We start from the raw sequence: 24,627 nt of genomic DNA, 5'->3' as shown, positions 1-24,627 counted from the left end.
TTTAATTATTTTTGCTAGCATATGTAAAAAAAAAATGGTGAAGTAGGAACATATATATAAGAAAATAATTTTGTTGAAGTATCGAAAATTTTTTAAAAAATCTTTATACAAGGCTACTTAGCACCAATTAAGTTCAGTGGGTGTCAGTACTTCTCCTATTGATGTTGTTGCAAAAAATAAATCTATTGCTCTTCTTTATTTACAAGCTATTTTTAACATATTATATGTTGAATTCCACCTACTATCTACATCTAAAATTAATTTTTTAAATGACATATTTTCTCATTGACAAATTTTTCTATGTTCTGAAATTTGATTACCAGAAGACATAATAGTAACAACTGCATTTTTTATTACAAGTACAAAAGTTTCGTATACATGCATAGCTTCTTTAACAATCAAATTTAAAATATGGGCACAACAACGAACATGAAATAAATCACCATCAACAAGTAATTGTAAAGTTGATTTTAAATGGGCTACAATTTGATTATAATATGATGCATTATCTAAATTAATCGTAAATATTTTATTTTGTAAAGCCCACTCATATAATACATTTTTTATTTCTACACCAAGCAAATGACCAATGTATGAAAGTTCAATTAATTTAAATGAAATAATTCTTTTATTTAATTTCCAATCATTATCAATAAAATGTGCAGTGATACATTGATATTCAAAACCATTATTTGACCACAGATCATATGTTAAACAAACTCTTCTATTCAAATTTTTAAAGATATCAAATAATTCACTTTTAATATCCTCAAATTTCTTTAAAATCCTATTTCTAGTAGTATTTCTTGAAAAACTTTGATATTGCGGTGCAAAATTTTTGTGAATCATTTCGGTAAAATCATGACATTCACTAGTACTAAAAGATTGTTCTTTTTTAATAATATAATCAACTACAGAATTTTGTGCACGTATAGGATCATATGAAAATGTTTGCAAATTATCAGTTAATGAAGCCCCTAATTGCATTTGATTTCGAATATCAGGTTGTTTACTTTGTAAATGTTTGTCATAATACCTTTTTAAATGACTAGAACCCCCTGCAGATGCAGCATTAAGTAAACGTGCACAATAGTTACATTTTGCTTTAAATGTAATTGTGCCATCAGGATTATTTACAGATATTTTTTCAAAATGTTCCCAAACACTACTATTTTTGCTCTTAGATGATGATGCAACTGTTGGAACAGGGATATTAGGAGGAGAATCAACAGATTCATGTGGTGTACTATATGTATCAACATCGAAATAAACATTAGGCATATTAGGATCCATAGTAATGCAAGTAAAACAATATATAAGAATTAACAATTAATTTAAATAATGTGTAAATTCAATCAGTAAAAAATAATAATTAATATATGTGCATAAATTTAATTAAACTAATTAATGTTACCGACTGGCGAATGCGATATAGAAATTTTTTTTTCTGTTAAAAGTTTCTTGTTGCACAATTGTAATAGCCACTTAGGGATGACACTTCAAAATTAATTAAGAGTTGAGAGAGATTGAGAGAGTTGAAGAGAGAGAGGGAATGATTTGTTGTGAAATATATTTTGAAAACTAAAATATATTTATACTAGCTTAAAATCTATCCGTTTGAATTATTATGACCGTTTTATATATATTCGTTTGAGTTTGCAACGGCTCAAAATTGAGGGTAGGCTAGGAAATGATTGCCTCCTTCTCGGGCAACCATTTGGATGGTGCTCTTTGGCCAGTGGGAGCCATCACGGGTCTCGTTTTGCTAATCGGAACCGTTCAATGTGTACAACTCGTCGACTATTATATGCTTATAAAAAATCACGTTGATCGGATATCTATAACTATCTGATCGGATTAGTTTTTCTTGTAAACCATTAACTGTAACACCATGCATTTTTATACCAAATTGATTTGATCATGTAGTTAGCGATATCCGATTAACGTGATTTTTTACAAGCACATAGTAATGGAAGAGTTCTACACATTGAACGATTCGGATTATTAAAATGGAACTCGTGGTGAGCTCCCACAAGCCCAGTATTACCTTCCAACTTAGTGTATATATATATATATATATATATTTTTCTTTCACGTGAGCTTAGGACCTTAGGTGTACTTTCCTATATATATTATTAGGTGCACTTTCCCACTTTCTCAGCCACACACACAGACTGTGCTGCTATGCACGTAGTGATATATCGTATCATCATTTTCCATTAAATAATTCATAATTTGATTTTAATTTAATAAATTATTATTAATTTTTGTTTTTTTTAATTATTAATGTTATTTATTTAATTATATTAATTTTTTTTTATTTTTTTATGTTTTTATTTTTATAAGATCAATCTTTTTATTTATTTTTTTATTTTATTTTTTTATTTTTATAAGATCAATTATTTTATTTTATTATTTTTATAAGATCAATCTTTTTATTTATTTAATTATTTAATTATTTTGTTTTTATAAGATTAATCTTTTTATTTTTTTATTTTTATAAGATCAATCTTTTTATTTTTTTATTTTTATAAGATCAATCTTTTTATTTTTTTTTATTTTTATAAGATCAATCTTTTTATTTATTTTTTTATAAGATCAATCTTTTTATTTTTTTATTTTTATAAGATCAATTTTTTTAGAGAAATTTGGCTATAAACCTCCTTTACATTTCTTTCATTGTTAAAAGGACTAAGAAAAAAATTATACTTTCTAAATCCCCTCATAATTATAAAATCTTGCATAAAGGACAAAATTTATTATTTAAATATTTTATTAGACTATTATACCTTCAACTAAATTTTCTCACCTTCTTCACCCACTCTCTCCCCACCTTCTCTGTTTTTCTCCTCCTTCTCTCCTTTCTCTAACTCCTTCAAGCTTCAGATTTGGAAGCTTCAGACCTCGCCGACGCCGCCGGCGTCCACTCCTCTTCTGCCGCTCCCTCTGGAATCGAGCTTTGATTCACCAGGTTAATGAGAATCACTAGTCGAAGATGCCTGACAATCTCGTCAAGAACGTTGCCTTAATTCGAGAGATCAACAGTAATATATCCAAAGTCATATCTCTCTACTCCGATCTTTCCGTTTATTTCTCCAACATCGTTCAATAATGACGCGCGATCAACAATGACGACCACATGGAGAAGAGTGCTGGTGGAGTTGTTTGGTTACACATATTTTTTTAAACACAGATTTGAGTTTTGAATATATGTATATATATATATATATATATATATATATTTGTGTGTATGAGTGTTGTTGAACGCATGTATTCTTTTCATTGAGATTTGTGATTGTTGATCGAGTTTTAGAAGTTTTTCTTCTCAATTAAATATGTTGATTTGTTGATTAATTTGTTTTGTTTTTGTTTGTTTGTTTGTTTTTGATTTATTTTTGTTGTTTTTGATCTAATTTTATTTGACAGAATCAGAGTAAAATTTTACTCTGGTTCTATTGCTCTGTTTTTGTTTCAGATAATGAGAGTAAAATTTTACTCTTGTTCTATTGCTCTGTTTTTTGTTTGAGTGAATTAGAGTAAAATTTTATTTTGGTGTTAGAATGACAGTAAAATTTTACTATCAAGAGGTGGTCATTGCCAAACACTTCAGCTGCTACAAATACTGCCTTCGCTTTTTTACTTTTGTGCAGAGTAACATTTTAATTTTAGCTTCAGAATCTCACAGTTTACTCGTTTTTTACTGTAAAATTTTACTTTTATACAGAGTAAAATTTTACTTTTAGCTTCAGAGTCTCACAGTTTATTCGTTTTTCAAAGTAAAATTTTACTTTTATACAGAGTAAAATTTTACTTTTGTGTAGAGTCTAACATTTTACTAGTTTTTCAGAGTAAAATTTTATTTTTATACAGAATAAAATTTTACTTTTAGTTTCAGAGTGTAACATTTTACTCTTATTCAGAGTAAAATTTTATTTTTATTCAAAGTAAAATTTTACTCTGAAATACATAATGAATATGGCTTAATAGGAGAACTGATAGATATGAGGATAATATAGTAAAAGAAATAACTTTTAAAATATTAAGGGGTTTTGAAAGTACTTATATAATTCTTGTCATTTTGAAAGACAAATTAGATAGTAAGAAGGTTATCATCAAATCCCCCATTTATTTATTTATTTTAATTATTAACTATTGTAACTTATTTTTTATTTTTATTTTTTGAAATTTACCAGACCGGACCCTAAAATGAAAGGCCTAAGCCTAAGGTACTGGACTAGGTTTGGACTTGAGTTTAACTGAGCTGAAACGGGCCAGGTCCGCCACAAATTTTGAACAAGTTCAAACCACCCACAGACCTCAGGCCATTTTTTCGCTCCTAACCACACCCCACACCAATCACTATTCGTCACGTTATATTTCCTAATCACTCGATGCAAGCTCACTCCCTTCTCCAATCATAACACCATTGAGTCACCACAGCCAAGAGCAACCAATAACTTCTCCCAAACAAGGCTCACAAATGACAGTACTAGGAGTACTAGCGTTTGTTACTACTCCTCAGACGCTGACGCTCACCTGCCGTCGCCAACCACCACGCACCAACCAACCAACCAATCCCTCTCTCTCTCTCTCTCTATATATATATATATATATTTGTGAGCAGGTCTGAGCATCACACACATACAGAGAGAGAGAGAGAGAGAGAGCTAGTAATTACAAGCGTTTCTATTTCTATTTCTATTTCTATGGCGAGAAAGAAGATCAGAGAGTACGATTCTAAGAGGCTGTTGAAGGAGCACTTGATCAGACTCGCTGGGATTCACCTTCATATTTCCTCTGCTCAGGTTTACTTACTTATTATTGTTATATTTGAATTCTAGCTCTGCTGATGCTAATTTCTTCTTGTTCCCAATTGCTGCTCTGTTCAAATCCAATTCTTTTCTTATCGATTCAATTGATTTTTTTTTTTATTTTGTGAATTCTTTAACGATTGGTGGGGTTTTGTTTTGGATCATCCTCTGCCTGGCTCTCACATCATGTTGTTGTGTATTTCATTTCCCATAGGTATAGGTTTTATTAGGCGATGAATGCAAAAACTAGATATTTGTACTCAACACTTGGTTCTACCACTCCTTGTTCACTTCTTGTCATCGTAATTGTTCATCCCAATTTACTATTGAATTAAAAATCCCTAATCTGTCTCCTAGAGGATCTTATGGGACAATTCTCTACTAATCCATGGATGGGTTTCCATTTCCAGCTCTTCATGCCATACTGCTGGAAAGTAATATGTTTCTTTCTTAGTTTTCACAATGGCTTTTAGATACCCCAATTGTGATGAGGAATTACGGTCTTAAGTTGCTTGCTTGCTTGTATCATCTTGTAGTATGTGTGGGTAAAAATCTGACCACACTGCCCGTTTAGTGATCAGCAGCTAAGCACCGGCAGAATAGATGGCTCCAGCAACCTGTAACAGAAAAGAAAAGCTCCGGCGGTGGTTCTTCCACCCGGGGGCACTCCGACGATCAAGTCAGTATCAACCCTCAAGGATAATCAAGTATTAAACTGAATACTCAAAGTATGAATTACATACCTTAGACCCACGGGGGTGCCTTTCTTTTATAATGTACTCAATCCAAGTCCAACTAGAAGTATGACTTCTATGAACTCCAATCTTAGTGCTTACTCTGGACTCTTTAAGAGATATAGATAAACTCCCTAAGAGCTTTATCCTTATCTTAACTAAGTCCCCTCTTTGCCTTAGGACTCTTGTCCCTTATCTTCGGACTCCGACATCTTCGGAGATGACCTCGGCTTCTCCGAGATTACCTCGGCTTAACTACCAGGGCACGTGGCACCTCGGCTGACACGTCGGCGTCACCATGCCACGTGTTGGTATTCAAAAAATATGTCCCCACAACTGCCCCCTAGGTTCTATTACCTCGGAATTCTGAGGTGATGGAACCTATTCCGAATTTTTTGTCACTTCCTTTCTGAATAATGGCTCAAGAAGACTGCTTTTGCCAAGATTATCTTCTTTCAGCCGACGTGTTCTCTTCGGAGAACGTGGCTTCGGTCGTACTCCCCTATGCACATGAGCTGTCATTCATGTCTAACTGTTCCTTCCACGTGTTTCGTCTTTATTGGAGCGTGTTAGTGACGCGCCTGGAAGCTGTCTGTTCGTTTCGTCTGCGCCGTCTGACGCGTGCGTTACCCTAGGCGCAATAATTGCCCTATTTTTGCCGCCGTTTCAAATTTTTGACAAAACTTCTTTTGCCTCTATCTTTTCTTCACTTTTTCTTTTCATCTTCTTTACTCTTTCTCTTCCGAAAGCTCGTTCTTCCTCTTCAATATCTACCATTGCTTCAATTTCTTCTCAGGAACTGTTCTTAGTCCCGTATTTCTTGCAAAGCCTTTTTTGCTGTCGCAACTGGTTTCTGGATTCGACGAGTATTGCCTTGGCTTCACTTCTCCTGGTAAGTCCCTTTCCTTTAATTTCTTTCATTCTCTTTATGCGCTATTGTCAGTCTGTTGCCATTGCTGATCTTACTCGAGGTCTGGGATCTATTTGTATCTTGAATTTTGTGGCTATATTTTGAACCTCTATGCTTTTCCATCATTCTTTTCGCCGCTGTTCTTGATTTTTTCCTGTACCTCTTTTGTTTCTGAAAATTATACCTCTGTTCTTGAATCTGAAACCTCGTTTTTGTTTTCTCTTTTTTGTATCTGCCCCAGATCTGTGCCCTCGATCTTTATCTTAATAGTTCGTAGATTTGGGATTTGTCTGTAGAACCCTTAATCTTTAGGGAAACCTGAAAAACGCCCGTCTTCTGAAACATATTCCTCTTAATTTAGGCCGACACAATGGGTATGTGGAGGCACAGGGTAAATACCCCAACAAGTCTTGAATACTTTAGGCAAGAATTCTCTATCCCAGCCGACGTTCATCTTAAGCTGGCTGGGGATAATGACACTATCGTGCCTACAGACCATACAATGCCTTTTCCAGTAGTTGCTTTTATCGAATGTGGACTTCGGCTTCCACTCGATCCCCTTTTTCGTCAAGTTCTCTATTTCTATAGGCTAAACCCCATGCAACTTACTATCAATTCCTATAGGATAATTAATGGTATTATAGCCTTAGCTAGGCAAGAAAACCTCAGAATCACCCTCGCCGACCTTCAATATTGTTATACCATGTGCCCTCTTGATCTGAAGGATAGGGGTTTTGTATATTACCTTAAGCCGAGATCCACTCAGTACAAGATTATAGCCGACCTTCCAGACTCCAACAAGGGGGCTGGAGATGACTATCTTATTGCCTCTGGAAATTGGGAATTTGGCCCAGATGAAGATGTCCACCTTTACCCTCTTCCTCGGACACTTACAGAGGGCAAGAGTAAGAGCCCTGAGTCAACACTTAGTTGTTTTCATTCAACACTTAAATACTTTTGTTGTTTCTGACGTCTGATTCTTTGCAGATCTTCATCAACCACCGAAAAATTTTCGTCAATCCTTCTTCCCAGGACCAGATCTGAGAACACTTCTTGGTCTTCCAATCCTTAAACGAAAAGCCCCAGTATTATTAAACTTTGTCCCCACACACAGATCCATTTTACCCGACGTCCCTCGAAAAAGGAAGAAGAGTCTCTCTCCACCAACAGCCACAACCTTAACTGCTTCTATATCTCGGACAGATCAAGAGTCCACATCTGACCCAGCCGATCTTCCATCAACTTCGGCTCCCTTCTTAATACCAATTCCTGAACGTAAACGCCGACGAAGGCTAGTAAAGACTGCCGAGATGGTTCGTCCGAGGCCTGTCGTCCAAGACCTTCTCGCCGATATTCCAACTGATGCCGAAGCCGCGCCGGCGCAATCAACGCTCCCTCCCAAACAAAAGAGAGTAAAAAAGGCTCAGCCTAAGGCCAAGGCTACAGACGCCGAGGCTGAGGATGCTCTGCCGATTTCGAAGCTAGCTGAAAGCAAAAAATCAACCTCTACTGCAACCAAAAGGTCTGCTGAGGGCCAACCCTCAGGGTCTACACAAACAAAGAGGCCAAGGTCATCGTCTGCGACGACCTCGGCTTCAAAGAAGCCTGACATCCCATGGGCCCCTGATCTTTCTCTGGAGGACAGGCCTATCATGGCTAGTGAAAGTGCTGATGATATCAACGTTGCTGTTGCCCTTAGCACTGCTCTTCTTCTACCGAATGACTTGGAGCGAAATGCCAAGTTCAGTGAGTATGAAAATTACGCTCTGATGCTCCAACACTCTGCTCAAGTAAGTATTTCTATTTGTATTTATGTTTCTTCCTTCTTTTTCTTTCTGAGAAATTTTTCTGATACTTCTGTTTGCATTCAGGCTATCCAACATGCCCACTCTTTTTCAATGCAATCCTTTGAGAATCGTCAAAGATTGGTTGATATGAAGAGGGAAGCGACCTCAATGAAGAGAGAATTAAGGGCTCTTGAGGTAAAAATGAAGAAACTAGAGGATCAAGCCGAGGCTGCGACGAAGAACCAAACCTTAGCTCTTGAGAAGGCCGAAGCTGCTGAGGCCGTTAAAAAAGTAGCTGAGGCCGAGAAAAGGGAGGCCGAGGCTCAGAAGGTCCAAGCGCAAAAAGAACTTCAACAAGCTCTGGCCACCAAGGAGGCCGAAGTCAAGGAGGCCGATGAAAAGGCCTATGCTCAAGGCATGGCCGATGTTGCAGAAGAATACAAACTTCAAGTCAGGCAGGCATGCAACAGGGGATTTTCCCTTGGTTGGATGTCTCTGATAAAGAAGCTTGATCTCCCTGCTGACTCGCCATTGCGCCAGGTTGATGCTAATCTTTTACCATTTCTTCCTCCAAGTCAAGCTGAGGATGAATCAGAGACCGAGGTAGAAGCTGAGGGTGAAGACGAAGATGAAGGTGAAGCCTTGGTGAGAAAACCCAAGGGCGCTACTGAGGCCAAGTCCTTTCCCGCTGAGCAAATTTTAGACTTAACTCAAGATGAAGTGGGTGATGAGGCTGAGGAAGTGCCCAGGGAACCTGTTCAGGGGTGTCCATCATCTGATCTTCTTCTGACTGACAGAAGTCTTGACACAACTTTAGCAGAGATAGATGCCGAAATACGAGCGGAGAAAGTGGCCGAGGATATTCCAGCTGAATCATCCGAGGTTCCAGTTTCTGCTGCTGCTGCTGATGTTCAAGAGTCTTGATTTTCCCTTCTTTCTTTTCTGGATTTTGGACTTTGTTCTTTCTTTTAATTCCTGAACAATGTACATTCCTTCTTATGGCCGATGTGCCTTTTTCAGTATGTAATTGCAACTGTTCTTGCAATGGATATTTTTGATCTTGTGATGTTCTGTTGCTTGCTTCTGCATAGTTCTATACTTAGAAATTTTTGCATGCTTTCTTTGTGTAATCTTCTCGGGGTTACATACCCTGGGTATAACTGCAAGGCTTTTACTTCGGCAGGATACTGACCTGTAAATTGCTACAAATTTCAACAAGTGTTTAAATAATATACTTGACCTTTGCATCGACCCGTTAATTTTCTGTATACCTCAGTGGGTGATCATACGTCGGCTTAACATAACCTTGTAAATGGCTACAACTTTCAACAAGTGTTAAGCATCTTCTCTTGGGTTCAGACAACCCAGATATTGCTATGAGAACTTACGCAATAATCTCGGCCTATCTTCGACTTGTAAATTGCTACAAATTTCAACAAGTGAAGGTAGGGAATCAGCTTGATTCCAACTTGTAAATTGCTACAAATTTCAACAAGTGGATCAAGGAATAACATCGGCTTAACTTCAACTTGTAAATTGCTACAAATTTTAACAAGTGAAGATAAGGAATCAGCTTGATTCCAACTTGTAAATTGCTACAAATTTCAACAAGTGGATCAAGGAATAACATCGGCTTAACTTCAACTTGTAAATTGCTACAAATTTCAACAAGTGAAGATAAGGAATCAGCTTGATTCCAACTTGTAAATTGCTACAAATTTCAACAAGTGGATCAAGGAATAACATCGGCTTAACTTCAACTTGTAAATTGCTACAAATTTCAACAAGTGAAGATAAGGAATCAGCTTGATTCCAACTTGTAAATTGCTACAAATTTCAACAAGTGGATCAAGGAATAACATCGGCTTAACTTCAACTTGTAAATTGCTACAAATTTCAACAAGTGAAGATAAGGAATCAGCTTGATTCCAACTTGTAAATTGCTACAAATTTCAACAAGTGGATCAAGGAATAACATCGGCTTAACTTCAACTTGTAAATTGCTACAAATTTCAACAAGTGAAGATAAGGAATCAGCTTGATTCCAACTTGTAAATTGCTACAAATTTCAACAAGTGGATCAAGGAATTATGTCGGTTTAGTTTGCCTGAGTTTGATATGTCTTTAATAACCATTAATCATACGTGTTGAGAGAATTCTGAAAAGACTTTATTGATAATATCGGCCAAACAATGATGTTTATCTAATGATAGAAGAATTTCAAGTTACAAGTATTCCAAGGTCTGGGTAGTGCTTTGCCCTCATTGTCTTCAAGCCGATATGCTCCATTGCCCAATACTGAAGTAACTCTGTAGGGTCCTTCCCAGTTCGGGCCAAGCTTGCCTTCCCTGGGATCCTTCTTGTTTCCGACGACTTTTCTTAGGACTAAGTCGCCAACTTGAAAATCCCTTGGATTAACCTTCTTGTTGTAAGCTCTGGCAAGCTGTTGCTGGTATACTGCAAGCTGAATTGCAGCCTTCTCTCTTCGTTCTTCCAGCAGATCCAGGTCTCGGGCTAACAGTATGTCATTGGTGCCATTCTCTACTCCCTGGGTTCTGATCCCTGGGATGCCGATCTCCAATGGGATGACTGCTTCTGTGCCATAGGCCATGGCAAAAGGGGATTCTCCCGTTGATCTTCTCGGCGTGGTCCGATATGCCCAAAGTACGTTGGGCAGCTCGTCCACCCACTTTCCCTTTGCTGCTTGGAGCCTCTTCTTTATCCCATCCAGGATTACTTTGTTGGACGCCTCTGCTTGCCCATTACTTTGAGGAAAACTTGGAGTTGAGAAATAGTTTTTGATCTTGAATTTCGCACAGAAGTTTTTGATAAGTTTGCTGTCGAACTGTGTTCCGTTGTCGGCAACTATTGCTCTTGGAATCCCAAATCTGGTGATTATGTTTCGCCAAATAAAATTCTTGACATCCACATCTCGGATTTTGGCAAGAGGTTCTGCCTCTATCCATTTTGTGAAGTAGTCCGTTGCTACCAGTAAATATTTTCTTTGCCCAGTTGCCTGGGGAAGTTGTCCTACCAGATCCATGCCCCATTGGGCAAACGGCCAGGGGCTGGATACTGGGTTTAGGTCGGCAGCTGGCTGATGTATCAAAGGTGCAAACCTTTGACATTGCTCACATCTCTTTACATAGGCTTCGGCATCCTTTTGCATGTAGGGCCACCAATACCCCTGGGTAATGGCCCTATGGGCTAACGATCTGCCCCCGGCATGGCTTCCACAAATTCCTTCATGAATCTCATAAAGAAAATCTTCAACCTGCAAAGGGTGTACGCACCTTAAAAGTGGTCCAGTGAAGGACCTCCTGTAAAGATGGCCTTCCGCTGTTAGGCTGAATCTGGCCGATTTCAGTCTAATTTTATGTGCTTCTTTGTGGTCTTCTGGCAGCTTCCCCTCTTTTAGGAATGCAATGATTGCATCCATCCAGCTTGGTCCAAGGCCTACGCACATTGTTTCTTGTTCGGTGCTCTGTTTATCTATACTCGGGGCCGACATGTAGTCGATCATAATTGTCCTTGTTTTTCCAGTTTGAATTGAACTGGCCAGGTTGGCTAATGCGTCGGCGTGGGTGTTGTCATCTCGGCTGACTTGGAGTAATCTGCAGTTCTGAAATAGGGCCGCCAGTCGGATGACTTCCTTTGCATATGCCGACATTCTTTCGTCTCTGGCTGCAAATTCTCCTGTTGACTGGTTAACAATTAATTGTGAATCACAAAAAACAATTACCTCGTCTGCCTCTGCTGCTGCTGCTAGCTTTAGTCCTGCAATTAATGCCTCATATTCTGCTTCGTTATTGGAGGCTTTGAACCCCAGTCGGATGGATTGTTCTACAATCTCTCCATCTGGAGATATCAGCAGTACTCCTGCTCCTGCTCCCTGGCGGTTTGAACTTCCATCGACATATAGTCTGAACGAATCGCCGATGTAGATGCTGCATGGTCTGAGCCTTTCTTTCTCTTGCTGTTTTGTCTTTGACTGGGTTTCTTTTTGTTTGTCGGGGTGATGCTCATCTCGGCTCGACGGAGCCTGAGGTGCGATGGCTTCAGGTGTGAGTTCTGCGACGAAGTCGGCCAAAACTTGGCCCTTTATTGCTGTTCTTGGCCTGAATTCTAGGTCAAACTGTCCCAGTGTTACTGCCCATTTTGCTATCCTTCCTGTTAAGTCTCCTTGATGTAATAAGGACTTCAATGGGTGCTCTGTTAGAACCACAATCTTGTGTGCCTGGAAGTAATGGCTTAGTTTCTTTGAGGCCATTACCAAGGCTAGCATTAATTTTTCCAGTGGTAGGTACCTTGTTTCTGCGTTAGCCAAAGTCTTGCTTACATAATAGACAGCTTTCTGCTCCCCTTTTTCCTCGCGGATTAGCACTGCACTGACTGCGTGTTCAGAGACTGCTAAGTACAAAAATAATTCTTCTCCTGGAACAGGGTTAGAAAGGACCGGGGTTGTGGTCAGGTACTTTTTCAGATCGGCTAAGGCTGCTTCACATTCTTCGGTCCACAGGAAGTCTGTGGCTTTTTTTACCAGGTTAAAGAAGGGTCTGCACTTGTCCGAGCTTCTGCTGATGAATCGGTTCAGGGCTGCGGCCCTTCCAGTGAGCATTTGGACTTGCTTTGCCGATGTTGGGCTCTGTAGCTCCAGGATGGCTTTGATTTGGTCTGGGCTGGCCTCTATGCCCTTTCTTGTTACCAGATAGCCTAGGAATTTACCTGACCCAACTCCGAAGGCACACTTTGCGGCGTTGAGTCGGAGCCGATATCTTTTGAGTATGTCAAAGACCTCTTTTAGGTCGGCAAGATGACCTTTTGACTCCTTGGTCTTTACGACCATGTCATCAATGTAAACTTCTACTGTTTTGCCGATCAGATGTTTAAACATCTTTGTTACTAACCTCTGATAGGTTGCTCCTGCGTTTTTCAGCCCAAAAGGCATTACCTTATAACAGTACAGGCCTTTCGGGGTGATGAACGCGGTCTTCTCCTCATCTGGAGGGTACATAGCAATCTGGTGGTACCCTCTGTATGCGTCTAAAAAACTCATTCTTTCGTGTCCCGAAGTGGCGTCTACCAGTTGGTCGATTTTGGGCAGAGGGAAGCTGTCCTTGGGGCAAGCTTTGTTGAGGCTGGTAAAATCCACACAAACCCTCCACTTACCATTCTTCTTTTTTACCACTACTGTGTTGGACAGCCACGTTGGGTACTGAACTTCTCGGATTGCCCTGGCTTCAAGGAGTCTGTCTACCTCTTCCTCGACCGCTTCGACGTGTAACAACGTCGGCCTTCGGGCTCGTTGAATCACTGGTTTTGCCGATCTGTCGACATTCAGACTGTGGCAAGTGACCTCGGGGTCAATGCCAGGCATTTCATAGGGTGTCCAGGCGAATGCCTCTATGTTTGCCCTTAAAAAATCTTCTAGTTCCTTTTCTTCCTCTTCAGCTAAGCCAGAGCCGAGAAGAAAAAATCGTTCTTCGTCGCCCTCCTGGACGAGGATTTTCTTTAGCGCTTCTTCGCTTTTTTCGGTCGGTTCTTTCCCGACGTCTTCCAGGACTTCCATGTCTCCCTCTTCAACTTCTGCTTTCTTTGGCTCCTGTATACTACAGGTGGACTTTATCGCTGCCATTGAGCAATTTTTGGCTTGTAGTTGATCCCCTCTGACTTCTTCAATCCCATTCTCTGTTGGGAATCGGAGTAGTTGGTGCAACGTCGAGGGAATTGCCCCCATTGTATGCAACCACGGTCTTCCAAGGATGATGTTGTATGGTGAGGGTGTGTCAATAACCAGGAATTCTGTCCTGATCTTTTTAGTGCCGGCTTGTACCTCCAAGCTTGTTGCGCCCAGTGGCCATGTTGGCGTCCCATTAAAGCCGACCATCGGGCCGCTGGATTGCTCTAGGTCGTCGGGGTGAAGGCCTAGCTCTCTGTAACATCTGACGTACATGATATCACAGGAGCTGCCTTGGTCTATTAGGATGCGTTTTACTTGGCATTCCCCAACCTGGAGGGATACTACCAAGGCATCATTATGCGGATGTTGGACCAGTTCTAGGTCGGCTTCGGTAAAGGCTATTGTTGGCCCTTGGCATTCTTCTGGCCGATGTCTCTTGTCCCCAACTTGGTGGATATGCTGCAAATGTCTTACCCTCTGGGTTTCTCCTCTGACCTCGTTTTCGTTGACCCTTGAGTGGATCACATTGACCACCCTTGGTTCTCCTGCCTGTGGTCGCTGTGCTGGGGGAGGGGGTGCTGCTGGTGCTTGAGGCAACCTTGCCTGTTCTTCCCTTGTTCTGGCCTCATCGACCAGGTCCCTCAAAAGGCCTTGCCTTACTAGGTCCTCCAAGTGTGCTTTTAAGGCCCTGCAACCTTGAGTTGGATGCCCTCCTTCATTATGGTAGGCACAACGTCTGCCGACGTTTTTTCCCATGAATTCCCCTGGTGCTCTTTCTGGAGCCCTGAAATATGGTTGATTCCGAATCCGATCCAAGATTTTATGGATGGGGATCCGGAATACCGTGGTTACCGCCTGTTTATTTCTTAATTCTATTTCTTGCCTGGTGAGTCCATTGTTGATTCGGCCTCGTTTTGGCGAGCCGTTTCCCTTTTCTTGCTTCACCTCTTTGTTTCCCGACGTATCTTCCTCGGCCCTGGCGTATTTCTCAATTCGTGCCATGAGTTCTTCCATGCTCTTTGGCAGTGTTTTTGCCAAAGACTTCCGTAGTGGGCAGTCATCTTTCATCAACCACCGAAAAATTCTTCATGTGTTGCGTCCTTCGGGACTCTTCTTGCCTCGGCCTTTCTCGTCCGACTTCCCTGGAAGGCCGGTGAGAATGCCTTCCGCTCCTGGTATGTTGAGGGACCTCGGGGATTGTTTTTCCTCCACCCTTCTGGGTGTTGGTTGCTGGCATTGGCGTATCTTGCAGCGGGTATGGTGGTTGCATAACATTGTTCTGCATCATGAAGTTGACGACCGACTGGAGGTCCGCCAACTTGTTTGCTAATTCCTTTACTTCCTCGTCTCTGCGTAGGCACCTGTCCCTCCATACCTGGAGGTTGTCTTCATTGTAGTATTTTCCTTGGTTTGGTCTTTTTGTTGTGTCACCTTCCTGGATATCGTCGTTCTCCCTGTGACCCTGGTCACGGGCTTCTGTATTGCGATTGTCTCCTTCGGTGTCAAGGTTAATCGGTCTGTTGCTTCCAGAAGGAGCATCGTCCCCAGCGTTTCCTTGTTGTCCGTTACTGGCCATCTATTCTTCCTTCGTTCCCACAGACGGCGCCAAATTGTGTGGGTAAAAATCTGACCACACTGCCCGTTTAGTGATCAGCAGCTAAGCACCGGCAGAATAGATGGCTCCAGCAACCTGTAACAGAAAAGAAAAGCTCCGGCGGTGGTTCTTCCACCCGGGGGCACTCCGACGATCAAGTCAGTATCAACCCTCAAGGATAATCAAGTATTAAACTGAATACTCAAAGTATGAATTACATACCTTAGACCCACGGGGGTGCCTTTCTTTTATAATGTACTCAATCCAAGTCCAACTAGAAGTATGACTTCTATGAACTCCAATCTTAGTGCTTACTCTGGACTCTTTAAGAGATATAGATAAACTCCCTAAGAGCTTTATCCTTATCTTAACTAAGTCCCCTCTTTGCCTTAGGACTCTTGTCCCTTATCTTCGGACTCCGACATCTTCGGAGATGACCTCGGCTTCTCCGAGATTACCTCGGCTTAACTACCAGGGCACGTGGCACCTCGGCTGACACGTCGGCGTCACCATGCCACGTGTTGGTATTCAAAAAATATGTCCCCACATAGTACTAGTGATATTATATTATTATCCTAAATAAAAGGTCTTGGAAGAAGTGGGCAAAAAATGTGCAAGCAATGCAAAGGCTAGTTGCAACTTGCTGAATAAAATCCAATTCTATCTGTGAATTTGATTCAGCTTGGTTATAGAAAGATGAAGCTTTTAAATACAAGAGTAGATTAACCAAACCAAAACCAAACCAAACGAAGCCTTAAGTCCCATCAAATGGGGTCGGCTACATGAATCCTTCTTCTCCACGCGGCCTTATCAAAGGCCATTTCATTGGTCAAATTAAGTAGATTCATATCTCTATTTATAACGCTAGTTAACGTTAATCTAGGCCTACCTTGTCCCCTAACACTTCCATCTACCGTTACAGCATCGCATCTCTTCACTACTGCCTCTGTTGGTCTCCGTTGAATATGACCAAACCATCTCAAACGATTCTCTCTCAACTTATCTTCTATCGGTGCTACTCCTACCTATTCCCGAATACACTCATTCCTAATCCTGTCCTGTCTAGTCTTACCACACATCCACCTTAGCATCCTCATCTCAGCCACACTCATCTTATCTACATGTTGTTTCTTAGTTGCCCAACACTCCGCCCCATACAACATAGCTGGTCTAATAGCCGTTCTATAAAACTTACCTTTGAGTCTAGTAGGTATTCGTTTATCGCACAATACCCCAGACGCACTTTTCCACTTACACCATCCCGCCTTAATCCTATGGGCCACATCTGCATCAATCTCTCCCGCTGTTGTGATAATTGACCCTAAATACAAGAGTAGATTGTGGAAGGAAAATTAAAATCAAAGCCTTTTTCAAGGTTGGTGCTGGAGAGCATGGTTCATTGATACCCTACTCACAACCCATTTACAATCACCCATAAGCAACATGTCCATCCTCTAGACTTATGCTGAATGTATTCCCTATTTGGCCATCTCGCCAAGGGTGGTCATGGTGTTTTCCCTTGAAGTATTAAAGTGCAAAAGGTGCGTTATTAGTGCTTATATTTCAGAAACATTCAAACACACCATTATTAATAGATTATAACACATATTAATAAAATTGTATTAAAAAACTACAAAAGCAGGACAAATGAAAACCTCCATATCAACCAACAAATATGGGCAAAAAAAGAAAGTCAACCACAATTTGAGTAAATCAGAATAGTATTAAAAAGGTTGGTATTTTTTTTTTCTGTATGCACAAGTGAATCATGATCTTTCCCAATTTCTGTTTTTGCTTGTATATCCTCCTGTGTGCATATCCATTTGTAGGTGTGCACACCTTTTCCAAGTAAAAGTTTTTTTGAGTTTTTTTAATTTTTTTTTAATGTAATTATTTATTTATTTATTATTAGATTTAAAGAAATAGGGGTCAATATCTATCGCTGATTCAAAATTAAAATCTTTGATTTATTTCTATTGATAAGGTAACAGAGTTAACAGACTTCACTGAACTAACAAACGAAGAAACATGGTTATCATCCACAAGATTGGTGGTGAAGCCTGATATGTTGTTTGGGAAGCGCGGAAAAAGTGGCCTTGTGGCTCTGAATTTAGATATGGCTCAAGTTGCTGAATTCGTAAGGGGACGCCTTGGTGTGGAGGTAATGTCCAGATCAAATATTACTTAAAATTTGTCATTGAACTAATTTAACTGTGCTCTATTTACATAGCATTGAATCTTCTTTAGGTTGAGATGGGTGGTTGCAAAGCACCTATTACTACATTTATAGTTGAACCATTTGTTCCTCATGACCAAGAATATTATCTTTCAATCGTCTCTGAAAGGCTTGGCTGTACTATAAGCTTTTCAGAGTGTGGAGGTATTGAAATTGAAGAGAACTGGGACAAGGTATTTCAAGGCATAAAATGTTACTTGCATATTGATCTACGATATTTGAATGTCTTCTGCAGTGGTGCATTTACTGTATTTTGAACTCTTGGTTCATATAGGTTAAGGCAATATTTCTCCCAACTGAAAAGCCTATGACAACTGAGGCAATTGCCCCATTGATTGCCACACTTCCCTTAGAGGTAAGTCCTGTTTCATTTACAATTTACCTACCGTGACAACTAGGATGGAATTCATTCTTTGCAGGATAACTATGTAAATTCTTAATTTAGAATGGGTAATGTCTTCTTTGGCCTCCGAATTTGTATCCTCTATGTTGTACGTGGGCCACAGATGCATGAGCAAAATTGCTAAAATAAATGAACATGTTAAAATTCATGTATTATTGATTTATATATTGATTGATATTTTGTCTATTACAAATGGTTCCTTATATAGATGTAGGTGTAGTGGATGGTGTGTAGTGGATGGTGATAGTGGTGTAGTGGGTTAGGTTTAGTGGAGTAGGTGAGGTGGTAGTGGTGTAGTGGGTTAGGTTTAGTGGAGTAGGTGAGGTGGTAGTGGTGGTAGATGATGGTAAATTCTAACAGCCCCCCGCAAACTCAAGGAGGATAGAAACTAACCAACTTGAGTTTGGAGAGAGTAACAAAACAGAAAATAGACGAATACATAAAAGAAAAGAGGATAGGAGACACTGTATGGTCGTGTCAGACCATTGGTGAAGACACTGTATGGGGGTGTCATAACGGTGTAGAGGACACTGGATGGCGGTGTCAGACCGATGTAGAAGACAGTTTATGGGGTCATGTCGGACCGTTGTAGAAGACAGTTTATGGGGTCATGTCGGACCGTTGTAGCAGACAATGTTGTGACAGTTTACGGAGTCTTGCTGGACCCTTGTAGAAACTAACCGGAATCAATGTCGGGACAGTTTACAGAGTCTTGTCGGACCCATAAAGGAGCTAACCGGAATCAATGTCGGGACAGTTTACAGAGTCTTGTCGGACCCTTAAAAAGTCGCACCCTCAAAAAGGTGTGCCCAATCTGTCAAAAGGCGTGCCATCAAAAGGCGTGCCCAATTCATCAAAAGGTGTGCCGGACATGATGGCGAGGCACGTGAGCGCCTTGGCTGGCGCGCCCGGTTTGTCGTCTGGCGTCAAGAGGCGCACGATGCGCGTGTCTGCCTCGGCTATTTAACCAAGACGAAGGCAGAGGCTGAGGCAGAGGCTGAGAAAAAACTTGCGAAAAAACCTCTGAAAAAAAAAACTCTTCGTTTTGCTGAGAGAGATAGGCTGTAACACTTTGTTGCCCAGAAAATGGCCTCTTCGTCCCGTAGTCTGCTTACTCTCTTTCCAGACCTCAACGAGTCAACAAGAGAGATAACTGGTGCGGTGGCCCGTGAACCTCAACCAAACACCTCTGATTTTGCTCCGTTGAACTTTCCGATGCGGTCGGTGGAGCAAAAAATGGCGGTGCAAACTGATATTGAGGCCAATCAGTATACTCTGAAGTCATGTGTGGAAACCATGACGGCGGTCACAAACTTGTCGAACCGGCTGCAGAGTAGGACAAATGAAGTGCAGCATTTAAACGCCCAACTGGCTCTGCTCCAACGCATGTATAAGGATGCGCGAGCAGAGATAAGTGTGCTGAAGGCAGAAAATAAGGAGCTTAAGCGGAAGGCCACCGTTATGTTCCGATTTGGAGGGCCGCCATATGCTGCAGTGGAGGAGTATGGGGGAGTGAACGTGCTCGGTGGACAAGGAAACACGGAGGCAACACCGGCAAGGGCCGTCCAGGACGGAGGCAAGAAGAAGAGACCTGTGGCAGAGTAGAGAAGCAAAATCCCGCCTGTGGATGTTTTTTGTTTTGTTTGTTTGGTTTGTTTTTTTTTTTTTTATTTTTTTTTTTATATATGTAAAATGGTGATCGGGGTGAGCCCCGACATGAATAAAATAAAGGAAAGTTTGGTGTGCAAATCTGTATATATATATATATATATTTTATTTTTATTTATTTATTTATTTATTTATTTATTTTTAAATGGAAAAGGGAATATAAAATAAAATAAATAAAGGTAATATGGCAAAGGATAAGAGAGTATAATATATTATACAGGTTTGGTGGGAACGTGGAGCAGTGTGCAGTCGGATGTGTGGGTATTGTTTATTTTATTTTATTGTTATTTTATTTTATTTGTTTTTGTTAAAGCTGCCGAGAGAGTGAGAGAAGGAAAGAGAGATGAAAAAAAAAAAAGAGAACCATGGTTAGGCCAAAGGTTTTGCAGATCCTTCTGATGGAGGTGCAGCTGTAAAGGCGAACTTGCATTGGCTCACCAAGAATGTGCTGTGAAATGGTGTAGCATCAAAGGTAACAAGATCTGTGATGTGTGCAGGCAAGAGGTTCAAAACTTACCAGTCACACTTTTACGGATTCGAAGTGTTCGAAATCCAAGTACTGGAGTAAATAGAACCCCGCAGATGGAAATTAATGGATACAGGGTTTGGCAGGAAGTGCCTGTTCTCGTCATTGTCAGCATGCTTGCCTACTTTTGTTTTCTTGAGCAGCTTCTGGTTGGAAAAAATGGGTGCCAGCGCGGTTGCCATATCTCTTCCATTTTCTTGTGTATTGGGTGTCCTTGCATCCTTGACCTCATCAACAAAGGGCAGGCAAACATGCTGTGTGCATGGAAGAAGAAGATGGCGCAAGTGGCGAAGCCGGACTTGGCGAAGAGGACGGAGGTGAGCTGAATGAGCCAGCTCGACTCGCCGGTGAAGCCGTGGACGACGGCGACTATTCCGATGATTCAGTTATGGGATTCGTGGCAGCGGATGGAAGGTATGTGTAGAGGTCCGGCGGGCGGCCAAGGCGAGGCTGCCGCCCGCCGGTGAAGCAGAATGACTAGGTTGTTAACCTTGCTCTGATACCATGTTAAAATTCATGTATTATTGATTTATATATTGATTGATATTTTGTCTATTACAAGTGGTTCCTTATATAGATGTAGGTGTAGTGGATGGTGTGTAGTGGATGGTGATAGTGGTGTAGTGGGTTAGGTTTAGTGGAGTAGGTGAGGTGGTAGTGGTGTAGTGGGTTAGGTTTAGTGGAGTAGGTGAGGTGGTAGTGGTGGTAGGTGATGGTAAATTCTAACAGAACACTTGAGGACCATAAGCAAAACTAGACTGTTTGAATGGGCATTTTCAACATACTGGTTAAAAATCATGTTATTGCAGGAGGTACATATTATATTATTGGCAATCTATGTGCAATTTAGGGCTCAAAGTTCTCGACTTTTGTAACTAATGAAAATAAATGGTCTAAAAATATTATATTTCAGCATTTTCTGTTTTCTACATGCTCTCTTGGAGTTCCTTTAACACTGCTTCGCAAAGTTGTGCTTACAAGTTACAATATATACTTTTACGTTGCAGGTACGGGGAAAAATTGGGGACTTTATAAAGGCTGTGTTTGCTGTGTTCCAGGGTATGTTTCAGGAGGAAAAACCATTCACCAATTCATAGTACAGATATTTGCTTCAATCCCATCTTTGGATGCTATAGATAGTACCTTGAATTATCAGAGTGTACATCCTTGTTTAGCTAGTTGTTTAGTCAAATATTTAGTGAAATAAGTTTGCGCCGCTCCACAGATCTGGACTTCAGTTTCCTGGAGATGAACCCGTTCACACTGGTTAATGATGAGCCATATCCATTAGATATGAGAGGGGAGTTGGACGACACTGCTGCTTTCAAGAACTTTCAGAAGTATACTTCTGTTGAGAATTTGACGAACAAATATCAGTTCTGCTTGTTTTCTGTTGCATTTTAATGTTGTGTTAACTTCTGCAGGTGGGGTAATGTAGAATTTCCGCTGCCTTTTGGCAGGGTTCTGAGCCCTACAGAGACATTCATTCACTCATTGGATGAAAAGGTAGGTGTAAAAGATATTACACTTTGCATTCATGTTGTCTATTGTTCTATGAAAGTCCCCTTAGTGTGCGTTCATTTATTGCTTATGGCATTCCAAATGACTGTTATGCAGATGGTCTCTAGTTGGGTTATAACTAGTATGCATTATATATCACTCTCAACTAGATGTCAGAAAAGGCAAGGAAATTTTGAAACCTATGATTTCCTACAAATCCCAAGTTAGGAAGTTCTGGACTTCGATTTCTTCTGACCATCATCTCAGTGACCAACTTGAGCAACAAGATACCATTTAGTTATGCATGTATTCAAGTACATAGATCTCATTTGTCATGTAGAGCTGTGGAAGGCCGTGGAGTCAGCAGATATAAAAAATCTATTGTTTCTAACACTCTTTAAGTGCTCCGTTGTGAACGATTTTGGTCTTGGAACTGGTTGATGGGATTTACGCTTGATTTAGCTTGTGTGGATGCATTTGAGAGCCAAACTTTAGGGATACAGCAACCAAGCCATGATCAAATGGAAATTCCTTGATATCACATTCAAATTATTATGCTTGATTTAGTTTGTGTGGATGCATTCGAGAGACAAACTTTGGGGATACAGCAAGCAAAGCCATGATCAAATGGAAATTCCTTGACATCACATTCAAATTATACCCAGTTTAGTCCCCATTCCTTGATATCACATTCAAGACCCTAAAATTGTCCAACACCAAGCAGCCTCAATAGTATTCTAATCTGTGTGGTCCTGTTAGAGGTTAATGGAATTCAAAACTTAAAGAGGCAGACTTTCTCTAACTTGACGCATCTAATATCCGCTGGACGGAAATGGTTGAGTATACAGTCAATTTTTACCCTGTTTGAGAAGAATTATATTTCTGCTCAGTCATTTGTGCATTGTCTTACTGTTTTATGTGATAGAGTGTTAGTTTTAAAGGCTTAAATTGCATCCATGGCAGCAACTAATAAGTTGGGATCTGTTGACAATGTTGCAGACAAGTGCTTCCTTAAAATTCACTGTTTTGAACCCCAGAGGACGCATCTGGACCATGGTAGCTGGTGGGGGTGCAAGTGTTATTTATGCTGATACTGTGAGTTTCTTAATAGACCATTAACGTGATTCATAGCTTACAATTCAGCTGGACTATTTTGTTGCTTGTTTACTTTTTATCCCATCTGTTTATCGTAAATGAGCGTATGTGGCGCTTATTTTCCCATAATCCCATTGTCCCTCTTAGTTTCTTGGATGCCTTGTATATGGGTTTCTTTTTCTCATTTAGGTTGGAGACTTGGGTTATGCATCAGAACTTGGGAATTATGCAGAGTATAGTGGTGCTCCTAATGAGGAAGAGGTGTTGCAATATGCTAGGGTTGTCATTGATGTAAGAGCTTGTCAATATTTCTTGCATTTGAGGCTTTTCTTTTCATTTCTTGATGTAATTTACATATCCACCATTACCGGTAGCATCTAACATTCCCTTGATTTTGCAGTGCGCCACTGCAAATCCTGATGGTCGTAAAAGGGTTCTTCTCATAGGAGGTGGCATAGCTAATTTCACTGATGTTGCTGTTACTTTTAATGGAATTATTAGAGCACTAAGGGAGAAGGTAGAGACATTTTGCTTCTTTTATAAAAGCAACTTGATAATCTAATTTCACTTTTATATGCTCACATATACCTCTTCTGTGACTTTAGGAATCCAAGCTAAAAGCAGCAAGAATGCATATTTATGTGAGAAGGGGTGGTCCAAACTATCAGACTGGTTTGGCAAAGATGCGTGCCCTGGGTGAGGAACTAGGGGTTCCTCTAGAGGTATGAGATAAAATCTCGGCTATATCTTTATCACATATTACAAACAGCTCTAATCAGTCGTACTCAAAAATCATATTTAACCGATTTGAATATTTCAACAACAAAAAAAGAAAACTAAATAGAGTATAGTGTTTGGGCTGCATGTCACAACATTTCAACTTCAAGTTTGATATTGCAGTCTGTCTGGCAGCCTTCGCTTCTTGATCAATTGATTATTTTTAAACTTCTGTTTTACTATTTAAATTTTGACCGTGAGAAAACTCTAATGCAGGTTTTTGGGCCTGAGGCAACAATGACTGGAATATGCAAGCAAGCAATTGAGTGCATCATGTCTGAGGCATAAGATCCCATCTTAATTTGAATTTTTGTATGTGTGCAAGAGTCTTTTTAACATGTTTGTGAAGAGAGTGAGTTATTTATCGAAGTTTCGTAATGGGAGACTGGGATTGGATTGTTTTAATGTATAATTTATAAGTTCTGAAAACAGTTACTGCTGCAAACCTGCTTGCCTTGTATTTCATCAACTTATATATATTAGCGACCTTGAAAGGTCTGGTTTAATTTTCCTGTCCGGGTAGCTTTCCCATTCTTCTCTGTTTTATATATTATAGATTTCTCTATACAAACTATTTGACATATGACATATTTCTTTGATATTCTAAGATAAGAAGCATGAATAAGCGCATGCTCTATTTCAATTTCTTTTGGCATATTTTGTCGCCTATTGAGGAAGAAATGTGTCAATGAAGATAAAAGGCGTGTCTGTTGTCAGTTGATGTGTTCACAGACGGAAAAAAAATGAAGAGCTTCTAGCATGAGCAATTTTTCTTTGTCCTTTTTTTTCTTTTTAATTTATAATTTTGAGAAGTTGGTGTTAGGACTGCAATTCATTCGGTTTGGCTGAGAGTCTTTCCAAACTCAATTTGAAGTGAGAGAAATTCATCTGAGTCCCGTATTTAGA

At 40.1% G+C, this 24,627-nt stretch overlaps 2 protein-coding genes across 2 annotated transcripts; both read left to right on the top strand.

The window, feature by feature from the left end:
• The first annotated feature begins 4,366 nt into the window (after positions 1-4,366).
• Positions 4,367-24,237, top strand: LOC114270651 (ATP-citrate synthase alpha chain protein 2). The gene is made up of 12 exons (XM_028212202.2): positions 4,367-4,805; positions 17,501-17,677; positions 17,764-17,925; positions 18,027-18,107; positions 21,357-21,408; positions 21,575-21,689; positions 21,774-21,855; positions 22,849-22,944; positions 23,134-23,235; positions 23,345-23,461; positions 23,550-23,666; positions 23,938-24,237. Exons 1-12 carry the CDS (start codon positions 4,707-4,709, stop codon positions 24,007-24,009), a joined length of 1,272 nt encoding a protein of 423 aa, XP_028068003.2. The 5' UTR covers positions 4,367-4,706; the 3' UTR covers positions 24,010-24,237.
• Positions 7,633-13,902, top strand: LOC114266586 (uncharacterized). The gene is made up of 3 exons (XM_082877223.1): positions 7,633-8,245; positions 8,327-9,151; positions 13,858-13,902. Exons 1-3 carry the CDS (start codon positions 7,766-7,768, stop codon positions 13,900-13,902), a joined length of 1,350 nt encoding a protein of 449 aa, XP_082733349.1. The 5' UTR covers positions 7,633-7,765.
• Positions 24,238-24,627: the final 390 nt, after the last annotated feature.

This window comes from Camellia sinensis, chromosome 7, assembly GCF_055761805.1.
Source record: "Camellia sinensis isolate YWXY chromosome 7, ASM5576180v1, whole genome shotgun sequence".
NCBI classification, from domain to species: domain Eukaryota; kingdom Viridiplantae; phylum Streptophyta; class Magnoliopsida; order Ericales; family Theaceae; genus Camellia; species Camellia sinensis.
Note: the sequence above shows the minus strand (reverse complement) of the source record. Positions and strands in the feature narration are given on the sequence as shown.